Source organism: Cervus canadensis, chromosome 7, assembly GCF_019320065.1.
Source record: "Cervus canadensis isolate Bull #8, Minnesota chromosome 7, ASM1932006v1, whole genome shotgun sequence".
Taxonomy (NCBI): Eukaryota; Metazoa; Chordata; class Mammalia; order Artiodactyla; family Cervidae; genus Cervus; species Cervus canadensis.
In genome coordinates this window covers 84,865,318-84,885,981 of record NC_057392.1, presented here as the reverse complement: position 1 = coordinate 84,885,981, position 20,664 = coordinate 84,865,318, and the positions used below count along the sequence as shown (strand labels likewise).

Genomic DNA, 20,664 nt, shown 5'->3' with positions numbered 1-20,664 from the left:
CATTCCAGTATTCTTGCCTGGGAAATCCCATGGACAGAGGAACCTGGCTGTCTGCAGTCCATGGGCCAGGCCGCAAAAGAGTCTGACCTGACTTAGTGACTAAGCAACAGCAACATGCCTGTATTGTATAAGTGGGTGTGTGTGACACTGGAAAGCATAAGTAATCTGAAGGTGCAAGTCTTTCTGTGATTCCAGTTATTTGTAGCCATGTTAGAGTGAAAGTCCAATGTTAGCAGATTTTTTTCCTAAAGAAAATATAGAAATCTGAATTTTTATGTAAAAATCATAATATTAAAGTGTTCCAAAATTTTTTGATTGAATGTGGAGGACCAGAGTTCCCTGTATCAGAAGCCAGCCTCATTTTTCAGCTTTCTTTATACAAATAGTGTGTTTCCAAGTTAACCCATAGAATGCTCTATAAACTAGTTTATAGAATACTGACTTGGGTTCTGAGAGCAGGGCATATGAGGCAGATCATGTTAGCTCCTACTTTTGGGTCTCAGGTAAAATTGTTGGGAATATTGGACAGATTTTAAACAGGCAAAATTAGGTAATTCTTCACAGTTTCTGATATTCTTTATTGTAGAGTATTTTGCTCTACATAATCCAGGGCCTTCATAATACTTTCACTTGTCCTACTGTGTAACTGCTTTACTCCTTAACTTCTCAGAAGACATGTATTTTCACCTTCCGCCTTTAGAATTCTCATTTACTTCCTCCACTGATGAGGAAAACAAAACAAATTCAGGCTTACCTTCATAGATTGAGACATTGGTTTTATATATTTGGAACTTTGTGCTTATTAACATGTGACTGTTGAGTTGGTCAGCTTTCCCACATTGCAATAAAATACAGTAAAAAAGAAGCTGTGTAGGGGATTCCCTGTCAGTCCAGTGCTTGAGACTTCCACTGCAGGGGGTATGGAGCATGGATTCGATCTCTTATTGGGGAACTAAAATCCCGCATGTCTCACAGTCCACAAAAAAAAAAAAAAAAAATAAGCTGTGTAGGAGACTATTAATTAGCTGTGATAGAATATGGATCTGCTGTGGCATACTGAAAACAACACAATCTGAGTCTGTATTGAGTTTCCCTTAGTGGTAAAGCAAGAGAGGGCATAGACCTTGTATAAAAATTAACAGAGATTCTTCGTAACTGTCTTCTTTAAATCCACAGTGCTATTATCATCTCTGGAGGGCCTAATTCTGTGTATGCAGAAGATGCTCCCTGGTTTGATCCAGCAATATTCACTATTGGCAAGCCTGTTCTTGGAATTTGCTATGGCATGCAGGTACATACATCTATGAATTTGCCTTAAAAAGTTAATTTGTTCTGCTTGTGACTCCTACTGTTCTAGTGTTTTCTGTCTTTAGCGCATTTAGGATATTTAGTTGTATGAGAGAATTTGTTCATATTACAGCTGTTTATGAATTGCCACGCTAGGATGGCAAAACTGATTTGAGTGGGGATTTTCAAAAGAGCAACTGTATGTGTTACTGCTTACAATGAAACCCTGTCCATTATTAAAAAAAGGTAGGCATTTAAATATACATGAAAGTTGAAGTAGTAGTTGTGAGCGAGCTCCTTTATACATTTACTCAGTTCCCTAATTATAACATTTTTAACCACTTTGAGAGTAATTTGCAAACATGGTGTTCCGTTACTTGTTGTGTCCTAAGTACTGGAATTCTGTCCTCCATAACCACAGTGTGGTTATCAACATCAGGAAGTTAACATTGACTTGGTGTTCACATCTGGTCCACAGACTCTGTTAACATTTCACAGGCTCATTAATGTCTCTTAAAAGTCATGAATTCAGTCTAGACCATGTGTTGTTGTATTTAGTTGTCATGTCTCTTTACATTCCTTTAGTTTGGAATCATTGCTCAGTCTTTCCTTCTCTTTCATGACCTTGCCAATTAAAAAAAAAAGTACATTCCAGTTACCCTGTAGAACAGTCTTCAGTTCGGTTTGTTTGACGTTTCCTCTTTGTTGGATTCAGGTTATGTGTTTTCGGCAGGAATCGCACAGGATTGTGCTCGGCTTCCCTGGTGGCTCAGTGGGAAAGAATCCCCTGCAGTGCAGCAGACATGGGTTCCATCCTTGGGTTGGGGAGATCCCCCGGAGAAGGAAGTGGTAACCCACTTCAGTATTCTGGCCTGGGAAATCCTCAGTCCATGGGGTTGCAAAAGAGTCATATGTGACTTTGCACCTAAACAGCAGCAAATGCTGTGCACTTCTCAGAGTCTCATTAGAAGGCAGATGATGTCAATTAATACTGTGATAGGGGGTGTTCCTTTAGATTATTTGGTTAAGATGGTGTCTGCCAAGTGTCTTCACTGTAATGTAAATTAACTATGTGTAGGGTAGTGGCCAGGATGTGGAATAGGAAAACCCTGAACTCACCTTCTCTCTTGGGCACAAGGATCCTATGCCAGGAAAATGAGCCCCCAGAACATTCGGCTTTGAAGGCCAGTGAGACTTACTTTTGGGAGAGACAAAGGATTGTGGGAAATAGTGATTCCTTTCTTAAAGGGCACCCAGAAAATCTTACATGCTCCAAGACCCAGGGCAGATGCAGTAATTTGAAAGGAGAGTGGGTCAGACTCACCTGCCGATCTTATAGCGAGTCCCCTGCGGAGGCAGAAGGCAACTGGAGCTCAGCCTAGGGACATAGATGCTTGTGGCAGCCACTTGGGGAAGCTCATTCTACCATGAGGACACTGGTGCTGCTGCCATTTTGGGATCCTCCTCGTTTTAGTAAGTGAGCAAAACAGTGAATTGTCTTTTTTTAAACAATCTGGTTGAAACCTGTGTACTGATATGAATAATGCTCAGAGGGAATCTGTTCAAAAGTTAGAAAGTGAACAGACTGATATTTTCTTCTAGCTATCTCTGGAGCTTTCAGTAAAGGAAGGAACTATAAATCAGTGTTCATGTAAGAATGTGAATATTTTTATTTCTGTTTTTAATGCAAGGGCAGAATATTAGAAATTGCTGGCCTGCAAAACAGCTTTAGTTGATTTTGTTTCTTTCTAATTGTTATGATTTTCCATTATATTTTCCATTATAACATAAAGAAGAGTCTCGCAGAATATTTTTTTAGGACCCACTTAGAGTGAAATAGGTGTGAAATATGCTCCTTTAATATAAAATGATAGTGGCTACTTGTCCATTTTGCCAGTACCCCCTTATAATTGTAAGGCCACATTTTCTGTCATTCAGGATGGATCTTATGGTAGCCAGAGCCAGGTCTGTTTATGTTAAATGCATAAAAAAATTGCCTACTGCTTTCATAGGAGGATAATGGAATAGACTGATCTTGTTCCTTTGGGCAGAAATTATCTTTCTATGAAATGCTGATATAAATAATACCTCATAGCTAACATGCTGTTTGTAAAGGACTAACAGTTCCTAGAGACTCTTGGTTGGGTAATGTTAGCACCAAAAGCCTCCCTCTAGTATATACCTTTGCCCCCTCCATGGCAGCCTGAAATTTTATGTACTGTCTTTTCTCATTAACTCTTGAGTCTTACTGCTTGCTTCCTGGTAATTCTTTGCTTTGAAAGAAAAAAGTCTGTCCTGCTCCTTGCAGTGTTTATTTCTATTATGGTTTATCCATCACTAAGCATAAGAAATAGAATATTAGTAGAACTTTTGAAACTCTCTTTGTACTTTTTTCCAATCCACATTGTTCTCTCTTCCAGTAAGAGGTAACACTTTTACTGAATTGTTATTCATTCCCTTTCTTTTCTTTATAGATTTATACACATTGTATTTCTAGATAATATATTTTCTAGTTTTGTCTATGGATCTTCATGTAAATGAAATCATGCTTCATGTAGTTTCATTTTTGGTTTTGAAAGTCACTAATTTTAATTTATTTTCACTACTGAAATTATTGTTTGAATGTAGTGATACATTCAAGTGTATTGCCAATTAGTCATACATTCCACTGTTAGCATTTCTGGTCTTTTCCCAAGTTCTTGCAATTACAGATGCTGCCATGAATATTTTTGGACTTTGGTATTGTACATACACAGAATTTTCTCTAAGCTAACCATTAATTGAAATGCTGAGTCTCAACTTCACTAAGAACTATTTGCCCCCAATATACCTTCCCACAGCAGCAGGTAAAAATGCCTTTGCTCTATATCCCTGCAGGCCTTGACAAGGTTAGATTTTTTTTTTTAAATTTGCCTCGCTGAAGAGGTGTTAATGACATGTTGTAGTCTTAATGGTCATTTTCCTTATTTTAAGATTCATGGATTTATTTGCCATTGGTCATTAGTGTCTGATTTGCTGTAAAAGATGAGTCATGATTTTTGCACATTTTTTGTTGAATTTTTAAAATTGTTTTTATATATGCTAGATGCTAAATTTTTGCCAATTATGTATGCTGCATATACCTTCTAGATTCTGTCTTCTCTCTTCACTATAGTTTCATTTTTTTAAAGAAACATCTTTATTATAAGAATTTGGTTTCTTTATATACTCCCACACAGATTTTGTTAAATTTTTTGTTGGGAGGATTTCCTTTCATTTCCCCCTCCCAAATCTAAGATTTATTTTGAAATCTTGACATCAAGATAGATAAAAGGGGAGCTTACCCAATTGGAGTGGTAGACCTACAGGGCTTTTGCTGTTGTTTGAGGCATTTAGGACCTCAAGGTTATCAGGAATCCAAAGCGAAAGCCATTTCCTTAAGTCAAAATAGAATATTAAATCAAAATTTTAACCAAGAGTGTTCTGCTTTACATAAAGTTATTCCCACCCCCCTCTGCCACACACACACACTTAGCTGACCCTTCAGTTCCTTGTATTTTCACTTTTACCTCGCATACATGCCTACATAAATCAGGAGTCAAGAATAAGCATGAAAGCCTTCTGAAAGGTGAGATAGCTCTAAATTTTGCTGCAAGCCTTTGGCTTTATGTATTTATTTAGACTTTGTGGAGTTTTAGATTGTGTTGTGTTCCGACAGCTTTGGTCAGCTTGATCATTCAGCTGTCTTCTAATTAAGAACTGGAAATTTAGAGGAGGCAGAGATACACAAGGTTTATTTGGTATATAGAGGGAAACATTCGTTTTTTCATTCAGCAAATATGAGTGACTGCTCTGGGCCACATACTTAGCAAAGCCACTGGTACTGTGAACAGACCTGAAGACGTGGTGGGGAGAGAACGTGCTAATTCTACATTGCTAATCACACTGGCTTGAATGGCTTGAGTAGAGACTAATGGGAAATACAAGAAGTGGAGTTAGATAGAGGCAGTGCATTTAAAAGTCTTTGTTCAGTATAAGGGACTTGGACTTTATCCTGTAGACAGGGGTCAGCAAATTACAGCCTGCTGCGAAAGCTGGCCACTGCCTGTTTTTTGTATGACCAGCAAGCTAAGAATGGTTTTTATGGTTTTAAAGTGATTTTTATGGTTGGAGTTGAAAAACATTTTAAAAAAAGAATTGTATGTTGTGACATGTGAAAATGAAATGAAATTCAAATTTCAGTGTCCATAAATAAAGTTTATTGGAACACCATCATGTCCATTCCTTTAAATATCTGTAGTTGCTTCTGTGCTTCAACGACAAGAGTTTTGAATAGTTGCTTCAGAAACAGTAGGGCCTACAAAAACTAACATACTTATTCTCTGGTCCTTTACAGGAAAAATTTGCTAACCCAAGTATAGATGATAGCCATTAAGAATTTAATCATGGACTAATAGTCGTATTTACATTTTAGTGGCTGACATTCATAGACCTCTGGAAGATGTGCACGACTAGAGGCAAGGGGACTGGTTAGACTGCAGCAGTGTTCCCTAAACTATGTGTGTGTTAAGGTGCTGCAGAAAGTGTTTCATGTGTGAGTCTTTAGTTTGGAAAGTACTGGGTTAAACAGAGGTTAGGAGGTGTTTTTATGTTTTTTATTTAATTGCTGGACTTCATGCAAACCTTTATTGCAGGAAGTTTTATAGTGAATGTCTAACAGGAGAATGTAGAGGGCAGCATTTGCTGATGTATATTTGAAGAATATGCCATTGTGTATTACAAGAATGAACACATATTTAGCCCTCTGCCTGTTTTTCTGTTGGGTGCTGGGTACACCTACATCGTGTATCATTGTGGCAGATATCTTATGACACCTGTTGTGGAGCAGACATATGAAGATAGGTTGTATTGATTTTATCAATGCAGATTTAATGTTCCTAAAAATCCTGTGTGTATCTATTTGGTGTTGGAAGGGTTTAGGCATATGTAAATGAAGAAGATTGACACAGAAGGGTTGGACTGAAGAGACTACTTAAAATAAAAGTCTGTAGGTGGATGGGATTTGAACAAATTAATTTAAAGACCAGATTATATTACTTATCCCATCTCCACAGAACAGTCTTCTGTAGACTTTCAGACTGACTGTTCCTTTGGGGCCAAAGATTAAACAGTTTGTAGGAATTTATAGCTGCTAGTTTTAATACCAACTAGGTACTTTATGAGTTCAAAGAGTGTTTTAAAATGCTTTAAAAATTGAACTCAGGTATTAAAGAAATCCTTATCTTTTAAAAAGAAATCCTTATTTTTAACAGGTGAATTAAAGTATGCTAAATGGAAAATTTGCCAGTGTTTAATAAAAATTAACATCAGGTCAAATTCCTAATCTAGTTTTGTTTTGTAACTATTCCTTTTAAGAACTATATAATTATATATAATAATAACAAGTAATTTACAGTTAGCAAACTTCCTTTATTTTGGAGGCACAAACATAACAGCTATCCTAAAAATAAGAAATATAAATTATTAGTGTAAGAAATTGGGTAATTTTCTTTTGAATTATATTAACATCAATTTATTTTCTCCTGGAACAGATGATGAATAAGGTATTTGGAGGTACTGTGCACAAAAAAAGTGTTAGAGAAGATGGAGTCTTCAGTATTAGTGTGGATAACACATGCTCCTTATTCAGGTATGATAGATATTTTTATATCCATAAGAATGTTAGAGGAATGACTTAAAGCTGGGAATGTTATTCTTCAAAATTGGAGATTCTGTAATTCTTAGACAAAATTAAGGCCACGGCAGTGGCCAAAGGTATTGTCATATTTGTTTTCCAGTTGAGTGTCAAGACAGAAGAGGATGGTGGTAATGCTAATTAGGAATAAGAAAGGCACTTGATGACAGAACTGAAGAGCACTTGTGCGGTCTTAAACCCCGATTTGGGATTGCAGAGGGTGATGCTAGCATTTGTAGTTTTCCCTTTTCACTTTCTAGCAGAGCATGATTCTAAATATTAGTATGACACATGTGACAAATGGATAATGTTTTAAACTGTCTGCATTTGTATACATCTTCCTCTACCATGTTCTTTCTCTGGGTGCTTAACTAGCTACCCATTTGCTGACCTCATTACTAAATACGTATTGTACTTTTTGTACTGAGCATAACTGTATTTCGTGTACTGTCTTTTTAATATAGTGAATGTATTAATTGATTTTATTGCTGGGTGATAATAGTTTAGGTATATTAGCTCTAGTGTATATAAAGATTGGTGAATGAGCTGTTCATTAGCTTCCTAGAATCATTTATCTTCTGCTTTACAAAACACCAGGTGAATTTTCATTCAACTTCCTGAAAGACCAGAAAACTTAAATTTTAGTCACTTGCTTTCTTTCCTTAGGTTTTCCCATGTTTTGGGTATAACCCACTTATGTGGACAGTTGACAGTTATTCACTTAGTTTCTTTTGAAATAAACTCCATTTTTCTTTAAGAATCACATTTCTCCCTAACTGCATTAAATCTATAAAATGTAGGCTGGTGTCAGTTAATGTGCATATGTAGTTTTTATTATCATTTCTTGTAACTGTGCTAATTATCTTTATAGATTTGTTTTATTAACATATATTCTTACATCCTCCATAGAGTTGTACCTAAATTAATTCGTAATGGATAGTGTTCTCCAAACTGGACAAATCAGTTTTAAAATCCAAGTTAAGACCTTTTGTCTAAAATGGAGCTATCCCAGTTTTTACATAAAACTGGCTGTGGCTGTCTTTAATATTAGAAAGAGCAAGAAGATCAATATTCAGAGATTCTCATTTTTAAAGTGATGTTAATAAAAAAGCAACAGTTGCTCAAAATAGTTTTATGAACTGAAGCTTCTCATTGCCAAAATACGTTTTTGAAATCCATTTCCTGTTCTGCTTTATAATGGAGAGTTGTTGCTTACATTCATCTGTATCTCAAGTGACTGTTCTTGAGAACTACTTCAGAAATCTTGCTGGTGGAATGTGATACTACAAGAGACTTTAAATGTAAAGATCTGGTTAAGAGTTACAGTTTCTCTGTCTTGACAATTCTAAAATCCTGGTACTCAATTACAGCCTACACTAATCCTAAGTAACAGTGAACAGTGATGACAGTAACAACAACCCCAAAACATCCTTTTGGTTTTAATGTACTTAATCTTCTTGCTTTATTTTTTAATCTTCTTGCTTTATTTTTAATTTTTGTTTCTTAATATTATTTAATACAAAGTCCTTGTTCAGATTTTTTCATAATGTAACAAATATCTTTTTATAAAATTGATTCGTTTGCATTAAGGTCCAAAGAAAGTCCACACAGTTTGTTTGATAAATGTTACTTACATCTGTTTTAAACCATGCCATTAATTACTTCTGTTCTTAAGATTAATTCCAGTAGAGATATAATTTTGAAACCATGATAGCCTCTTGAAACTGTGTATGTGGATATATGAATAGAGTAAATTTAAATTCTAGCAGTGTTGTACTGTTACCTGCTTTCTCTGTTTTCTTGATTTACGCATAGAAGCTAGTAACTTTTAAAGCAAAAAACTACCAGTTATAAGATGAACTAAGTTCTAGGAACTTAGTTAACATGGTTAACAACACTGTATTGTATATTTGAAAGTTGCTAAGAGAGTAGAGCCTAAATGTTCTTACCACACACAGAAAATGGTAATTCTGTGAGGTGGTAGATGTGTTAACTAAATTTTTCACAGTATATAGGTGTATCAAATTATCACATTGTACACCTTAAACTTACACAATGTTACATATCATTATATCTAAATAAAGCAAAAGACTAATAAAGCTATTTGTATATTGTTTTATTTTTAACTTACCTAGGGGTCTTCAGAAGGAAGAAATTGTTTTGCTTACCCATGGAGATAGTGTAGACAAAGTAGCTGATGGATTCAAGGTTGTGGCACGTTCTGGGAACATTGTAGCAGGTAAAACTTCTAAAATTTTGCAGATTTTCTTTTTAAATGTTTATCTGAAAAGTTTATAAACATGTGTTTCTGTATGTGATACTGTTTTTGATGTTTCTTAATTTTTTGAAAGATACTGTAAGTGTCATAGGGTCAATTGTTAATTCATGAAGGATATTTAATATTAGAAGGATTATCTAGAAGTCACTTACTAGTTTGCTCTGAAATACTTTTAAAATTGTTTATTCTACTCTGCTTTTCAAACATAAATATATCTATTATAACTCAGGAAAATTTTGAGAACCATTTACCTCTCTAGCATGCTGTATTCATAATTGCCCTTTTAAAAAATGCCTCTTTTAGGTATAGATAGGCATGTATCTTGGATGTCTATAAAACATCAGACTAAACATTCAGGGCATTGCTCTGTACCAGGGTAACCTGTGGGTCAAATCCAGCCTACAGACTGTTTTTTGTATGTTTAGGAACTAAGAATGCTTTTTATATTATTTAAGGGTTATCATAAATGACAGGGACTGTATGCATATGTCCCACCAAGCTTAGTTTATAACATCTAGCCCTTTGTAGGAAGTTTGCCAGTTCATGCTCTAAACAATTTTTTGTTCTGTTTTTCTTGAAGAGGAGTTGATTTTCTGGCAGTTCATAATTTTTTACTTGGTTACTTGAATAATTGTAAATAATCACCAGTAATCCCGGATATCTGCAAAAGGGAAAAAGTGGACTTATCATAAAGTTGTTGATTGTTGTGTTACACCTAAGAAGTTGGAAAAAAAATTTTGTCATGGATAAACTGAATTGAGTAATTTACCTGCAGTTACTTAACGGATTATTGTATTAGCATAGGAATTTTCAAGAATAGTTTCCTTTTTGACAGGTTTCTATTTCTTATACAAGATCAACAGTGGTAGATGAGATTATATATTTTTATTCATTCAACAAATATTTGAGTACCCACATGTCCCAGGCACAGTTCTAGGTGTCAGTGAACAAAATGAACCATACCTCTGTTTAATGTTCTAGTTAGTGAGGCTGGGGATGGGAGAGGAGTGGGACAGACAGTCACCAGATGATACAGAAAAAGTCAATGCTTGACAGTGTTTAAATGCATTGAAAAAATTAAAAGACGAGAGGAGTGTTATGGAATGTGTGATTTGGACTGTTACTCTTTTAGATAGGCTATTCAGAGATGGTGTTACTATTAGATGGTACTAGACATGGAGGAAGTAGGTGCTGGCCCTTTGGGATATTTGGGGAGAGTACATAGCAGTGCAGAATTCCTGGGATGGGATTTTGTTTAAGGAACAGCAAGGAAACCGCATGGTTAGAGCTGGGTAAGCATGGGGTGTGTGGTAGAAGATAAGGTAGAGGCTGTTGGGAGCCAGAATCCCAGGACCTTTGAGGCCATTGTGAAATGTTGGCTTTACTTACAGTGAGTGAAGATTTGAACAAAGGAGAGACATGATCTAATTTCAGGATTACCCTGGCTACAGAGGAGTAAAGAGGTTGTTAAATGTAGAAGGAGAGACCAGCTAGAAATCTCTTATGGTAATCAGGAAAGGAGACTGTGTAAGGAACAGAGTGGTTAGAGGTATAAGTGCTTAGGAGTGATTGGGTTCTCATATACATCTTGTACATATTTTGTTACATTTATACCAAAATATTTCATTGGGAGTGTTAATATTAATTGCATTTATAATTTAAATTCCACTTGTTCATTGCTGGTATATGGTAAAGCCATGAACTTTTGTGTATTAACCTTCTCTCTGGCAACTTTCTTGTGCTCACTTATTAGTTCTAGGAATTTTTTTGGTTGATTTTTAAAAATTTTATACATGGACACTCCTGTCATCTGTGAACAAAGACCATTTTATTTTCTTTTGCTCCCAATCTGTATACCTTTTATTTCCTTTTCTTGTCCTATTGCATTAACTGGGACTTCTGTTATGATGTTGAAAAGCAGTGGATAGAGGGAACATCCTTGCTTTGTTCCTAATCTTAGTGGAAAAGTTTTGAATTTCTCATGATTAAGTATGATGTTAGTTGTAGGTTTTCAGAAAATACTCTTTGTCAAGTTGAAGTCCCCCTCTATTCCTAGTCTCCTGAGAGTTATTGTCATGATTGAGTGTTTGGATATATTTCATATACTTTTTCTGCATTTATTGATATGATCATATAATTTTTCTTCCTTAGCCTGTTGATATGATGGATTACAGCAATTGGTTCTTATTTCTGACAGAGGAATTTTGAAGTATCTAACTGCAGTAGTGGATTCATGTATTTCTCCTTATATCAGTTTTTGCCTTGCATATTTTGATGCTTTCCTGTTAGGTATATATATAAAGGATTATTATGTCTTTCTTGGGAATGGATTCCTCTATCATTATATGTATGCTCCTCTTTATCCCTGATAACTTCTTTTTTCTCTTTTTTTCTTTTTAAATTATGAAAGTATGATAACACATTTACAGGAGACCTGGAAAAATACAGAATGAAGTTATATATAGTTCTACCATATAACTATTTTTTAAGTAGATAAATTAAAATTTTTAGTTGCAGTATCAAAAGTCTCAAAAATTAAGAGTGAATATACAGAAAAATAGAAGGATATAGTAGACCTGAAAAGCACCGTGAACCAATTCAGCATAATTAAGATTTATACAATTTTCACACAACAGATATAAATTCTATTACAAGTTCCCATAGACTGTAAAGTAGGAAACACTGGAACATATCCAGGGAATAAAACGAGATGCAAAAATTTTGTGGTCTTAAGGTATTGAAATCATACAGAGTCTGTTCTCTTACACTGTGGAATTGTGTTAGAAATCAGTATTTGGACTTTGTGGGAGAAGGCGAGGGTGGGATGTTTTGAGAGAACAGCATCAAAACATGTATATTATCAAGGGTGAAACAGATCACCAGCCCAGGTGGGATGCATGAGACAAGTGCTCGGGGCTGGTGCACTGGAAAGACCCAGAGGGATCGGGTGGAGAGGGAGGTGGGAGGGGGGATCGGGATGGGGAATACATGTAAATCCATGGCTGATTCATGTCAATGTATGGCAAAAACCACTACAATATTGTAAAGTAATTAGCCTCCAACTAATAAAAATAAATGGGAAAAAAAATCAGTATCAAAAGACATCTGAAAATAACTCACATATTTTCAAGTGCAATATGACATTTACGAAGAGAGTTCATTTGACCTAGCCATTAAAAGCCTCAAAAAAGTTGAAGACTGAAAAAACACAGGATGATTGCAAAGAGGAAAGCATTTATATGAGAAGTTAATCCTGGTAACTTATCTTGGCTGAAGTCTGCTCTGACATTGATGTATCTACTCACGCTGTCTTTTTATTTGTTTATTCATGGCTGTGCTGGGTCTTTGTTGTGGTGTATGAGCTTCTCATTGCGGAGAAGCTTTTGTTGGAGAACACGGGCTCTAGGACCCTCGGGCTCAGTAGTTGCAGCTCACAGGTTCTGGAGTGTGGGTTCGTTGCTTGTGGCCCAGGCTTACTTGCCCGTTGGTGTATGGAGTCTTCCCAGATGAGGGATTGAACCAGCGTCCTCTTCATTGGCAGGTGGATTCTTAACCACTGGGCCACCAGCAAGGTCTCTCATGCCGTCTTCTAATTAGTGTTATCGTGATTTATCTTTCTCTGTCCATTTACTTTTGATCTGGGCTTTTAGATTTGCAGTGGGTTTCTTTTTTATTTTATTTATTTATTTATTTATTTTTTTGCAGTGGGTTTTTTGTAGACAATATATATGTTTTGTTTTCTTTCTTGATCCACTGTGACAATCTCTGTCTTTTAATTGGTACATTTAGACTATTGGAGTTTGAAAGGGATTGTTGATAGTGTTGGATCCATCCTATCTGTTGTTTTCTATTTATTGTCCATGTTCTTTGTTCATATTTTTGTCTTTTTCTTCCTTTTGTGGTTTTAATTGATCATTTTATATGGTCTGATTTTCTCTTTCTTTGCATGTCAGTTATATCTCTTTTTTTACTTTTTCTAAGAAAAAGTTGCCCATGGTTTTTCTTTTTTGTTGTTGCTACAGTGCTGATTTCTGTATGTTGATTATGTATCCTGCAGCGTTGCTGAAATAATTTATTAGTTCTAACGGCATTTTAGTAGAGTCTCTAGGGTTTCCTAGATACAATGTTGTGTCATCTGCAAATAGAGACAGTTTACTTATTAATTTTAATTTGGATAATTTTATTTCTTTTTCTGGCCTGACTGGTCTGGCTTGGTCTTCCAGTACTTTGTTGAATTTTTGACTTGTTCCAGTACTTTGTTGAATTCTTGACTTGTTCCTGATCTTAGAGGAAAAGCTTTTCATCTCTGAGTATGTTAATGGTGGGTTTGTTGTATGTGGCCTTTATTATATTGAGGTATGTTCCTTATGTACCCAGTTTATTGAGAGTTTTTATCGTGTGTGATGTTGAATTTTATCTATTGCTTTTTCTGTATCTATTGAGATGACCATATTATCTTTATCCTTCATTTTTTTAATATGGTGTATCACAATGATTGGCAGATGTTAAACTATCCCTGCATCCCTGGAATAAATCCCGCTTGATTATGGTGTATGATCTTTTTAATGTATTGTATTTGATTTGCTAATATTTTGTTGAGGATTTTTACAACATTGTTTATCAGAGAAATTGGCCTATAATTTTCTTTTTTTTGGTAGCTTTTTCTTGTCTGGCTGTGATATCATAGTATTGCTAGTCTCATAGAATGTGTTTGGAAGTGTTCCTTCGGCTTCTATTTCTCATGAGTTGTTATTAATTCTTCTTTTAAGTGCTTGGTAGAACTCACTGGTCGGAAAAGGCAATGGCACCAGTACTCTTGCCTGGAAAATCCCATGGACGGAGGAGCCTGGTAGGCTGCAGTCCATGAGGTCGCTAAGAGTCGGATACGACTGAGCGACTTCACTTTCACTTTTCACTTTCATGCACTGGAGAAGGAAATGGCAACCCACTCCAGTATTCTTGCCTGGAGAATCCCAGGGATGGGGGAGCCTGGTGGGCTGCCGTCTATGGGGTCGCACAGAGTCGGGCACAACTGAAGTGACTTAGCAGCAGCAGAACTCGCTGCTGAAGCCATCTGGTTTTGCAACTTTTGGGGAGGTTTCTGATTATTGATTCAATCTCCTTACTTAAAATGAGTCCATTCAAATTTTCTGTTGCTTCATGATTTAGTCCTGGTAAGTTGCATGTTTTTAGGAATTTGTCCATTTCTTCTAAGTTTTTCAATTTGTTGGTGTATAATTGTTCATAGTATTTGTGTGGTATCTGTTGTAATGTCTCCTTTTTCATTTCCAATTTTGAGTCCTTTCTTTTTCTTGGAAAGTCTGGCTAGAGGTTTGTCTGTTTATCTTTTTAAGAAACTATCTCTTATTTTCATCTTTTTAAAAATCATCATTTGTCTGTTTATTTCTGCTCTGATTTTTGTAATTTCCATTCTTTTATTAACTTTGGGCTTAGTTTCTTTTTTTTTTCTAGTTCTTTGAAGTTATTAGGTTGTTTAAGGCCTGACCCTTTTTTGAATGTGGGCATTTATTTCTGTGAACTTCCCTCTTAGAATTGCTTTTGGCATACACCGTAAGTTTTGCTTGTTTGGTTTTCATTTTTCTTTGTCTCAAGATTTTAAAATTGCTCTCTTGATTCCTTCTTTGACCTATTAATTTCTCAGGGGCATGTAGTTTAATTGTCACATATTTGTGAATTTTCCAGTTTTCTTTTTGTAATTTCTACTTTTACCATTGTGGTCAGAAAAGATACTTGATTATTATTTCAGTCTTCTTGAATTTAGTCTGACTTGTTTTGTGGCCAGACGTGATTTATTCTGGAGAATGTTCCAACTGTGCTCAAGAAGAATGTGTATTTCTCTCCACATGTTACTTACTTCAGTCTGTTATCACTTCCATGGTTTCCAGTCAGTTGGATGTATCAGTAATTCTTATCTTTCCTCCTCTGTAAGTGAGGTTCCCTGCTCCTCCCGGCCCAGCTTCTTTCAAGATGTTTTTCTTTATTTTGCTTTTCTGTAGTTTGTGAATCGCACGCCAAGGTGTAATGTTTTGTGTGTGTGCTGCTCACTGTTTTCTGAGCTTCCTGCGTTAGTTTGGTGTCTTGTATTAATTTCAGGGGAAATTCTCATTCATTATGGTTTTAAATATTCTGTTCCTCTCTCTTTCTTCTAGAATTTCCATTGTTTATGTTATTTGTACTTGTCTCACAGTTCTTGGATTTCTGTTGTTGTTTTTTTTCAGTGTTTTTTTCTTCTTTAGTTTTCAGTGTGAGCCATTTTTATTGAGTTATCGTCTTGCTAAGAGAGTATTTCTTAAGCCATGTCCAGTCTGTTGATAAGCCCATCAAAGACATTCTTCATTTCTGTTATAGTGCTTTTGATCCCTTGAGATCATTTTGGTCCCTTTGAGAATTTCCAGCTCTCTGCTTACATTGCCCGGCTCTTCTTGCATGCTCTACTTTATCCTTTTGAGCCCTTAGCTTCTTAATAATAATACTTGTTTTAAATTCCCAAGCTAATTCCAATATCTCTGCAGTATCTGAGTCTCTTCTAACACTTGATCTATCTCTTCAAACTTATGTTTTCCCTTTTAGTGTATCTTGTACTTTTTTCTTGCTAGCTTGACATGATGTAGTGGGTACAAGGAATTGCTGTAGGTGGCAAGGTGTTGGGAGAGGGAAAGTGTTCTGTGGTCTTACGGTTGTTCTCAGTCTTAGTGAACCTGTGGCTTTGGGCTGTAGATTTCATGAGTGTTTTAAGTTTTTCCCTCTGTTCGATGGGACAGGAGGACTAGAATGGGCTCGGGTTGGCTGTTTTCTTTTCTCCCAAATCAGTTTGGTTCTGATAAAACCCTGTCATATTAGACTAGTTAAATAGTTTCTCCTGAGAGTTGAAGACCTTATTAAGAAAAGAATGGCTTGGTGTATTTCAAAATGTTTTCTTTTTCCCTCCCCTGTTGGAAGCACAAGGGAATTTTCCTCTAATATTCACTGTGAGAACTTGGTCAAGCTGCTGGAGAGTGTGGGGATCCCAGATGACTGGGTCTTCCTGGACATTTTCTCTCTCAGATTTGTCCATGCTGAGCCTCCAGTGATTTCAATTATAGTTCAAGTTTCCCTCCCTCAGCACTGGTTCCTGTAGAGGTTTGCAATCATGGAGTTCTCCAGTAAGTTGTGATTCTCTGTATTTACCTGTCAGTCTCTCTAAGGGTATTTAATCAACTTTTTACTTGCTGTTAGAACATAGTGGTGTCTTCTAGCTTCTTACATATGCTGGACTGGAAACCAGAAGTTAGACTGGGTTCTGGTATGTTTTGAAGGCAGAAACAAAGGATTTGCTGTGGAGTGGGAAGGAGAGAGTAGAGTCCAATTTTAACTTTCAAGTGTTTCATCCTGAGCAACCAGAGGATGGTTTCTGTTTACCTGATGTGAAAGAATGCAGTAATTTGGGTTTGCATATTAAATTTAAGATTTCTTATTAAGTGTTGAAATGAAGGTGTGAATAGGCACTTTTATATATTTTTGAGTCAAGACTGTAGAAGGGAAAACTGGACTGGAGGAATAAATTCAGGGGTATACCATCATATAGGTAAAATTTAAGGTCATGAGAGTTTGGAATCGTTCAGAATGTATAGAGCAGAAATTTAAGGACTGAATACTGGTTGACTTTCAGGTGTAGAGATGTGATAAGATGAAGAACCAACAAAGAAAGTTCAGCAGTAGACAGTGAAATAAGGAATGAAGCAGGAGAGTGATGTCTGAGAAGCCAAGTAAAGAATGTGTCAGCTTTCCTGGTAGAGTGAGTGTAAGTTTGGGAGTTTAGCAAGCCTGATTTATCTACTTAATTAGCTGGGGATACTGGCAAGTTTCTTGATATCTCAGAGCCATAGACAGCGGGTAGTACTTGTACATGTAAAACATCTAGTCTGTCATCTGCTTTGTAGATGATAATTTGTCAGAAGCCCATTAGTCAAGGAAGTGGAGTTGCATTCATGGTTGATAGTATCCAGGAAAGAAACACTTAGGATATTCTGATAGGTTTAATGTATGAGGATTTTCCAAGATAGAGAATTGGTAGCTGCACATTGCCTGTTGAAGGCATATGGAACTGAGATTTAAAACTGAGTTACTCTTGCATTAAATAGACAAAGTGTTTGCAGTAACCTGGGTGCAGAAGTGAGGATACTCTGAAATGATGTCACAGCCATGTCGTTCATTAACTGCTGTATGAGGGAAGACCTTTATAACACCAGATCATGGCAATGTAGTTTGTATTTTTTCCCCCCATAGCTAAAAATCCACTAATTTGAATCAGTTTCCACATTTATGGAGGAAGAAATTGTGAGGAATTACTGTGGGTGCTCACTGAGTATTTTCAATATGAAAAAAAAATTATTTATGATTATTTTCTCTATAAAGGTATAGCAAATGAATCTAAAAAATTATATGGAGCCCAGTTCCACCCTGAAGTTGGCCTTACAGAAAATGGGAAAGTAATACTGAAGAATTTCCTGTATGATATAGCTGGGTGCAGTGGGACCTTCACTGTGCAGAACAGAGAAATTGAGTGCATTCGAGAGATCAAAGAGAGAGTGGGCACATCAAAAGTTTTGGTAAGCAATTTACATCTGAAAGTCTAAAACTTTATGCCAGTAATGTTAGACTCAAGGTTGACTGACTTAGCATAGCCCTTAAATTTTGACTGGGTGGTAGGTGTTTTGAGTTGCCCTGTTTCAGAGTGCTTTTTCAGTTACCATACATATCTTTGATGCAAACCAGGGGTTGAACCCAAGCCCTTAGCAGTGAGAGCACGGAGTCCTAACCCCTGGACCACCAGGGAATCCCCAGTGTTTTTAGGTGGTGATTGAAGCTCTTAGCATGTTTTTGCTTGTTTTACTAGTTTGACTTTTCGTCTCACCCCGTAGGTTTTACTCAGTGGTGGTGTAGACTCAACAGTTTGTACCGCTTTGTTAAATCGCGCTTTGAACCAAGATCAGGTCATCGCTGTGCACATTGATAACGGCTTTATGAGAAAACGAGAAAGTCAGTCTGTTGAAGAGGCCCTCAAAAAGCTTGGAATTCAAGTCAAAGGTATTGATGAACTCCAGAAAAGTTAACTTATGTGTCAGGACTTGTTTAATCAAATCTAGCTTGTGATTAAGTTAACCAAGTAGAGTTTTCCCAGTAAGTTTATGGTTGAAATGTTTTTTATTTTTACATTGTAATTACTTCTGGTTCAAGAGGGGCCACAGTATAAATTTTGAAAATTGATTACTCCTAATGTTATATATAAATGAATAAGTTACCATTTTCCAGCCACCATTGTGTTCTTTCTATCCATCTTCTTAGGCCTTAACTGCTTTTACATTTATGGATATCTTCTGCACTTTTATAAAAAAAAGTTGTAAGCCATGGTTATAGTGAAATTAAATTAGTAGTTTAATGATATAAACTGTGTATTGGCTTAATTGGAATTGATGCCAAAAAGTTGAGTGTAAAATGAAGACTTGTACAGTTAAATATGAAGTAAAAATGAGCCTATTTCTTTCTTCTTTGGAAATATCACTAAAATAACAATACAGGCATAAAACAAGTATAATGCCAGAAGGATGAGGAATAGAGAGGAGGTAATAATAGCAGTCTAATGGTTTCAACAAAATGTTGGAAAGTAGAAAGCAGATGGTTTATGCAGGTTTTCTCTGATAAGCTATTGAAGCTTAAATTTTAGGACTGCTCACCAGCCAAGCCTTTTCCAAAATCTGGGAAAGGATTCTATCAGTATCTTCTCATAGTTACACATTGTATGAAATTTGAAGTAAGGTATTTTAATAATTTATAGTTAATTTGCTTTGTCTTTCTTCTCTTTCTCTCTTTTGGGTGGTTTTATAGTGGCTGCAGGCATTCGGGAATTATGCTAAGAAAACATCGAGTTGGGGATACATTTAGTTTGGATTTGGTGCTAAATTTGTGATTTGCAGTAGTTTCTGTGTATAGTTTATAGTTTGTGTTAGCCATGGGAGTATTAACTTGTGATTTAAGAGATGGGTGATTTGTTATTCCTTTTCTTGAAAGGGCCCTCCGAATTGTTGAGTTTCAGCCCCACAGAAACCTGCATCTGTCTTTGTTAACTGACATAGTAGGATGGAGGACTCCAGAACCTTGGGGAAGGGTTGAGGGAAGGAAGCCCAGCAAAATGCAGGACTTTTGGGAAAGCTCAGGAGTTGGGAATATTGGCTCCCTTACAGGGCCTGGCTCACTGGGTCAGCCTAAAACGTATTAGTTCAAAATCTGAGAAGCAATTACTTTTCCCTTTAAACAGGAACACAACTGCTGCTATCCCTCATCAGAAGACCATGGATTTATTCTCTAGAGATTCTAGGCTTAAACAAGAGAGGCTTTGGACTTGGGCATGTCAGTACCAGGCATAGTTGAAGGTGGAAGGAAGATTGCATGTTAAAAATAGTAACATTAAGGAAAAGCCTTATGTACTGAATGAAATCTCCCCCCCTCCACTGGCCACTTCCTCTATTCAGGCTATCAGAATGCTAAGAAACAGGAAATTGGAGGTGTCTTCTCTGGGTTGACCAGCTTGAGAGAAAGGCCTACAAATTCAGTAAAGAGAAGCAGCCAATTGCCTTGGCATCTTGTAGTGAAGCCTGTTTTTTTTAAACTTTACTCTTTAAAAGGACGGCCAAGGATCGCTAAGAGTATGTTTTTAGACATCAGTTTTTCATGAGACTGGTCACTGTGCAGTTCCGAGGACTTTGATCCCTGTATGTGTATCGCTGCTTTGACTTCCTTGGAGTTACGCTGCTTTTGGGGGATTTTGCTTGTTGCTCTGGTGAAGCACTGAATAGAGGGAAAGCAATTATCATAATTTGTGATAATATGGTCCTAGATAGTAAAATGTCACAGAATTCTCAAAGGAACAAAACTCAGTGAGTGCCTGTATATGAACTCTGTTAGTCATAGTTCATTGGTAGTTCTGGAATATGTAGGCAGTTTAAGGGGAGAATCAGAGGATCCATCTAGGTTTTCTTCTTTGTAGTTGATCTGTTACTTACTATTTTCAATCTTCTGTTATTTTAAAATATGCTTCTCTCCTCTTCCCCAGTGATAAATGCTGCTCATTCTTTCTACAATGGAACAACTACTCTACCAATATCAGATGAAGACAGAACTCCACGAAAGAGAATTAGCAAAACGTTAAATATGACTACAAGTCCTGAGGAGAAAAGAAAAATCATTGGGGATACTTTTGTTAAGGTACTTTTTAAATATTCTCAATGTGTACTATTTTAAATGTGAATTTTAGTATTTTTTCCTTGTCATTATACCAAATAGTCAAATTTTGTGACTGATTTTGATTCTTTTTTTGGCTAAGAGTTTT

At 36.3% G+C, this 20,664-nt stretch overlaps 1 protein-coding gene across 2 annotated transcripts in view; it reads left to right on the top strand.

Moving 5' to 3' along the window:
* The window catches only part of GMPS (guanine monophosphate synthase), a 68,491-nt gene that overhangs the window by 29,870 nt on the left and 17,957 nt on the right, over positions 1–20,664 (top strand). For both annotated transcript variants that reach the window (XM_043473931.1, XM_043473932.1), the window contains exons 3-8: positions 1,177–1,291; positions 6,858–6,955; positions 9,136–9,239; positions 17,694–17,887; positions 18,200–18,365; positions 20,389–20,540. In XM_043473931.1, coding sequence (XP_043329866.1) covers positions 1,177–1,291; positions 6,858–6,955; positions 9,136–9,239; positions 17,694–17,887; positions 18,200–18,365; positions 20,389–20,540 — 829 coding nt within the window. The remainder of the gene's footprint in view (positions 1–1,176; positions 1,292–6,857; positions 6,956–9,135; positions 9,240–17,693; positions 17,888–18,199; positions 18,366–20,388; positions 20,541–20,664) is intronic.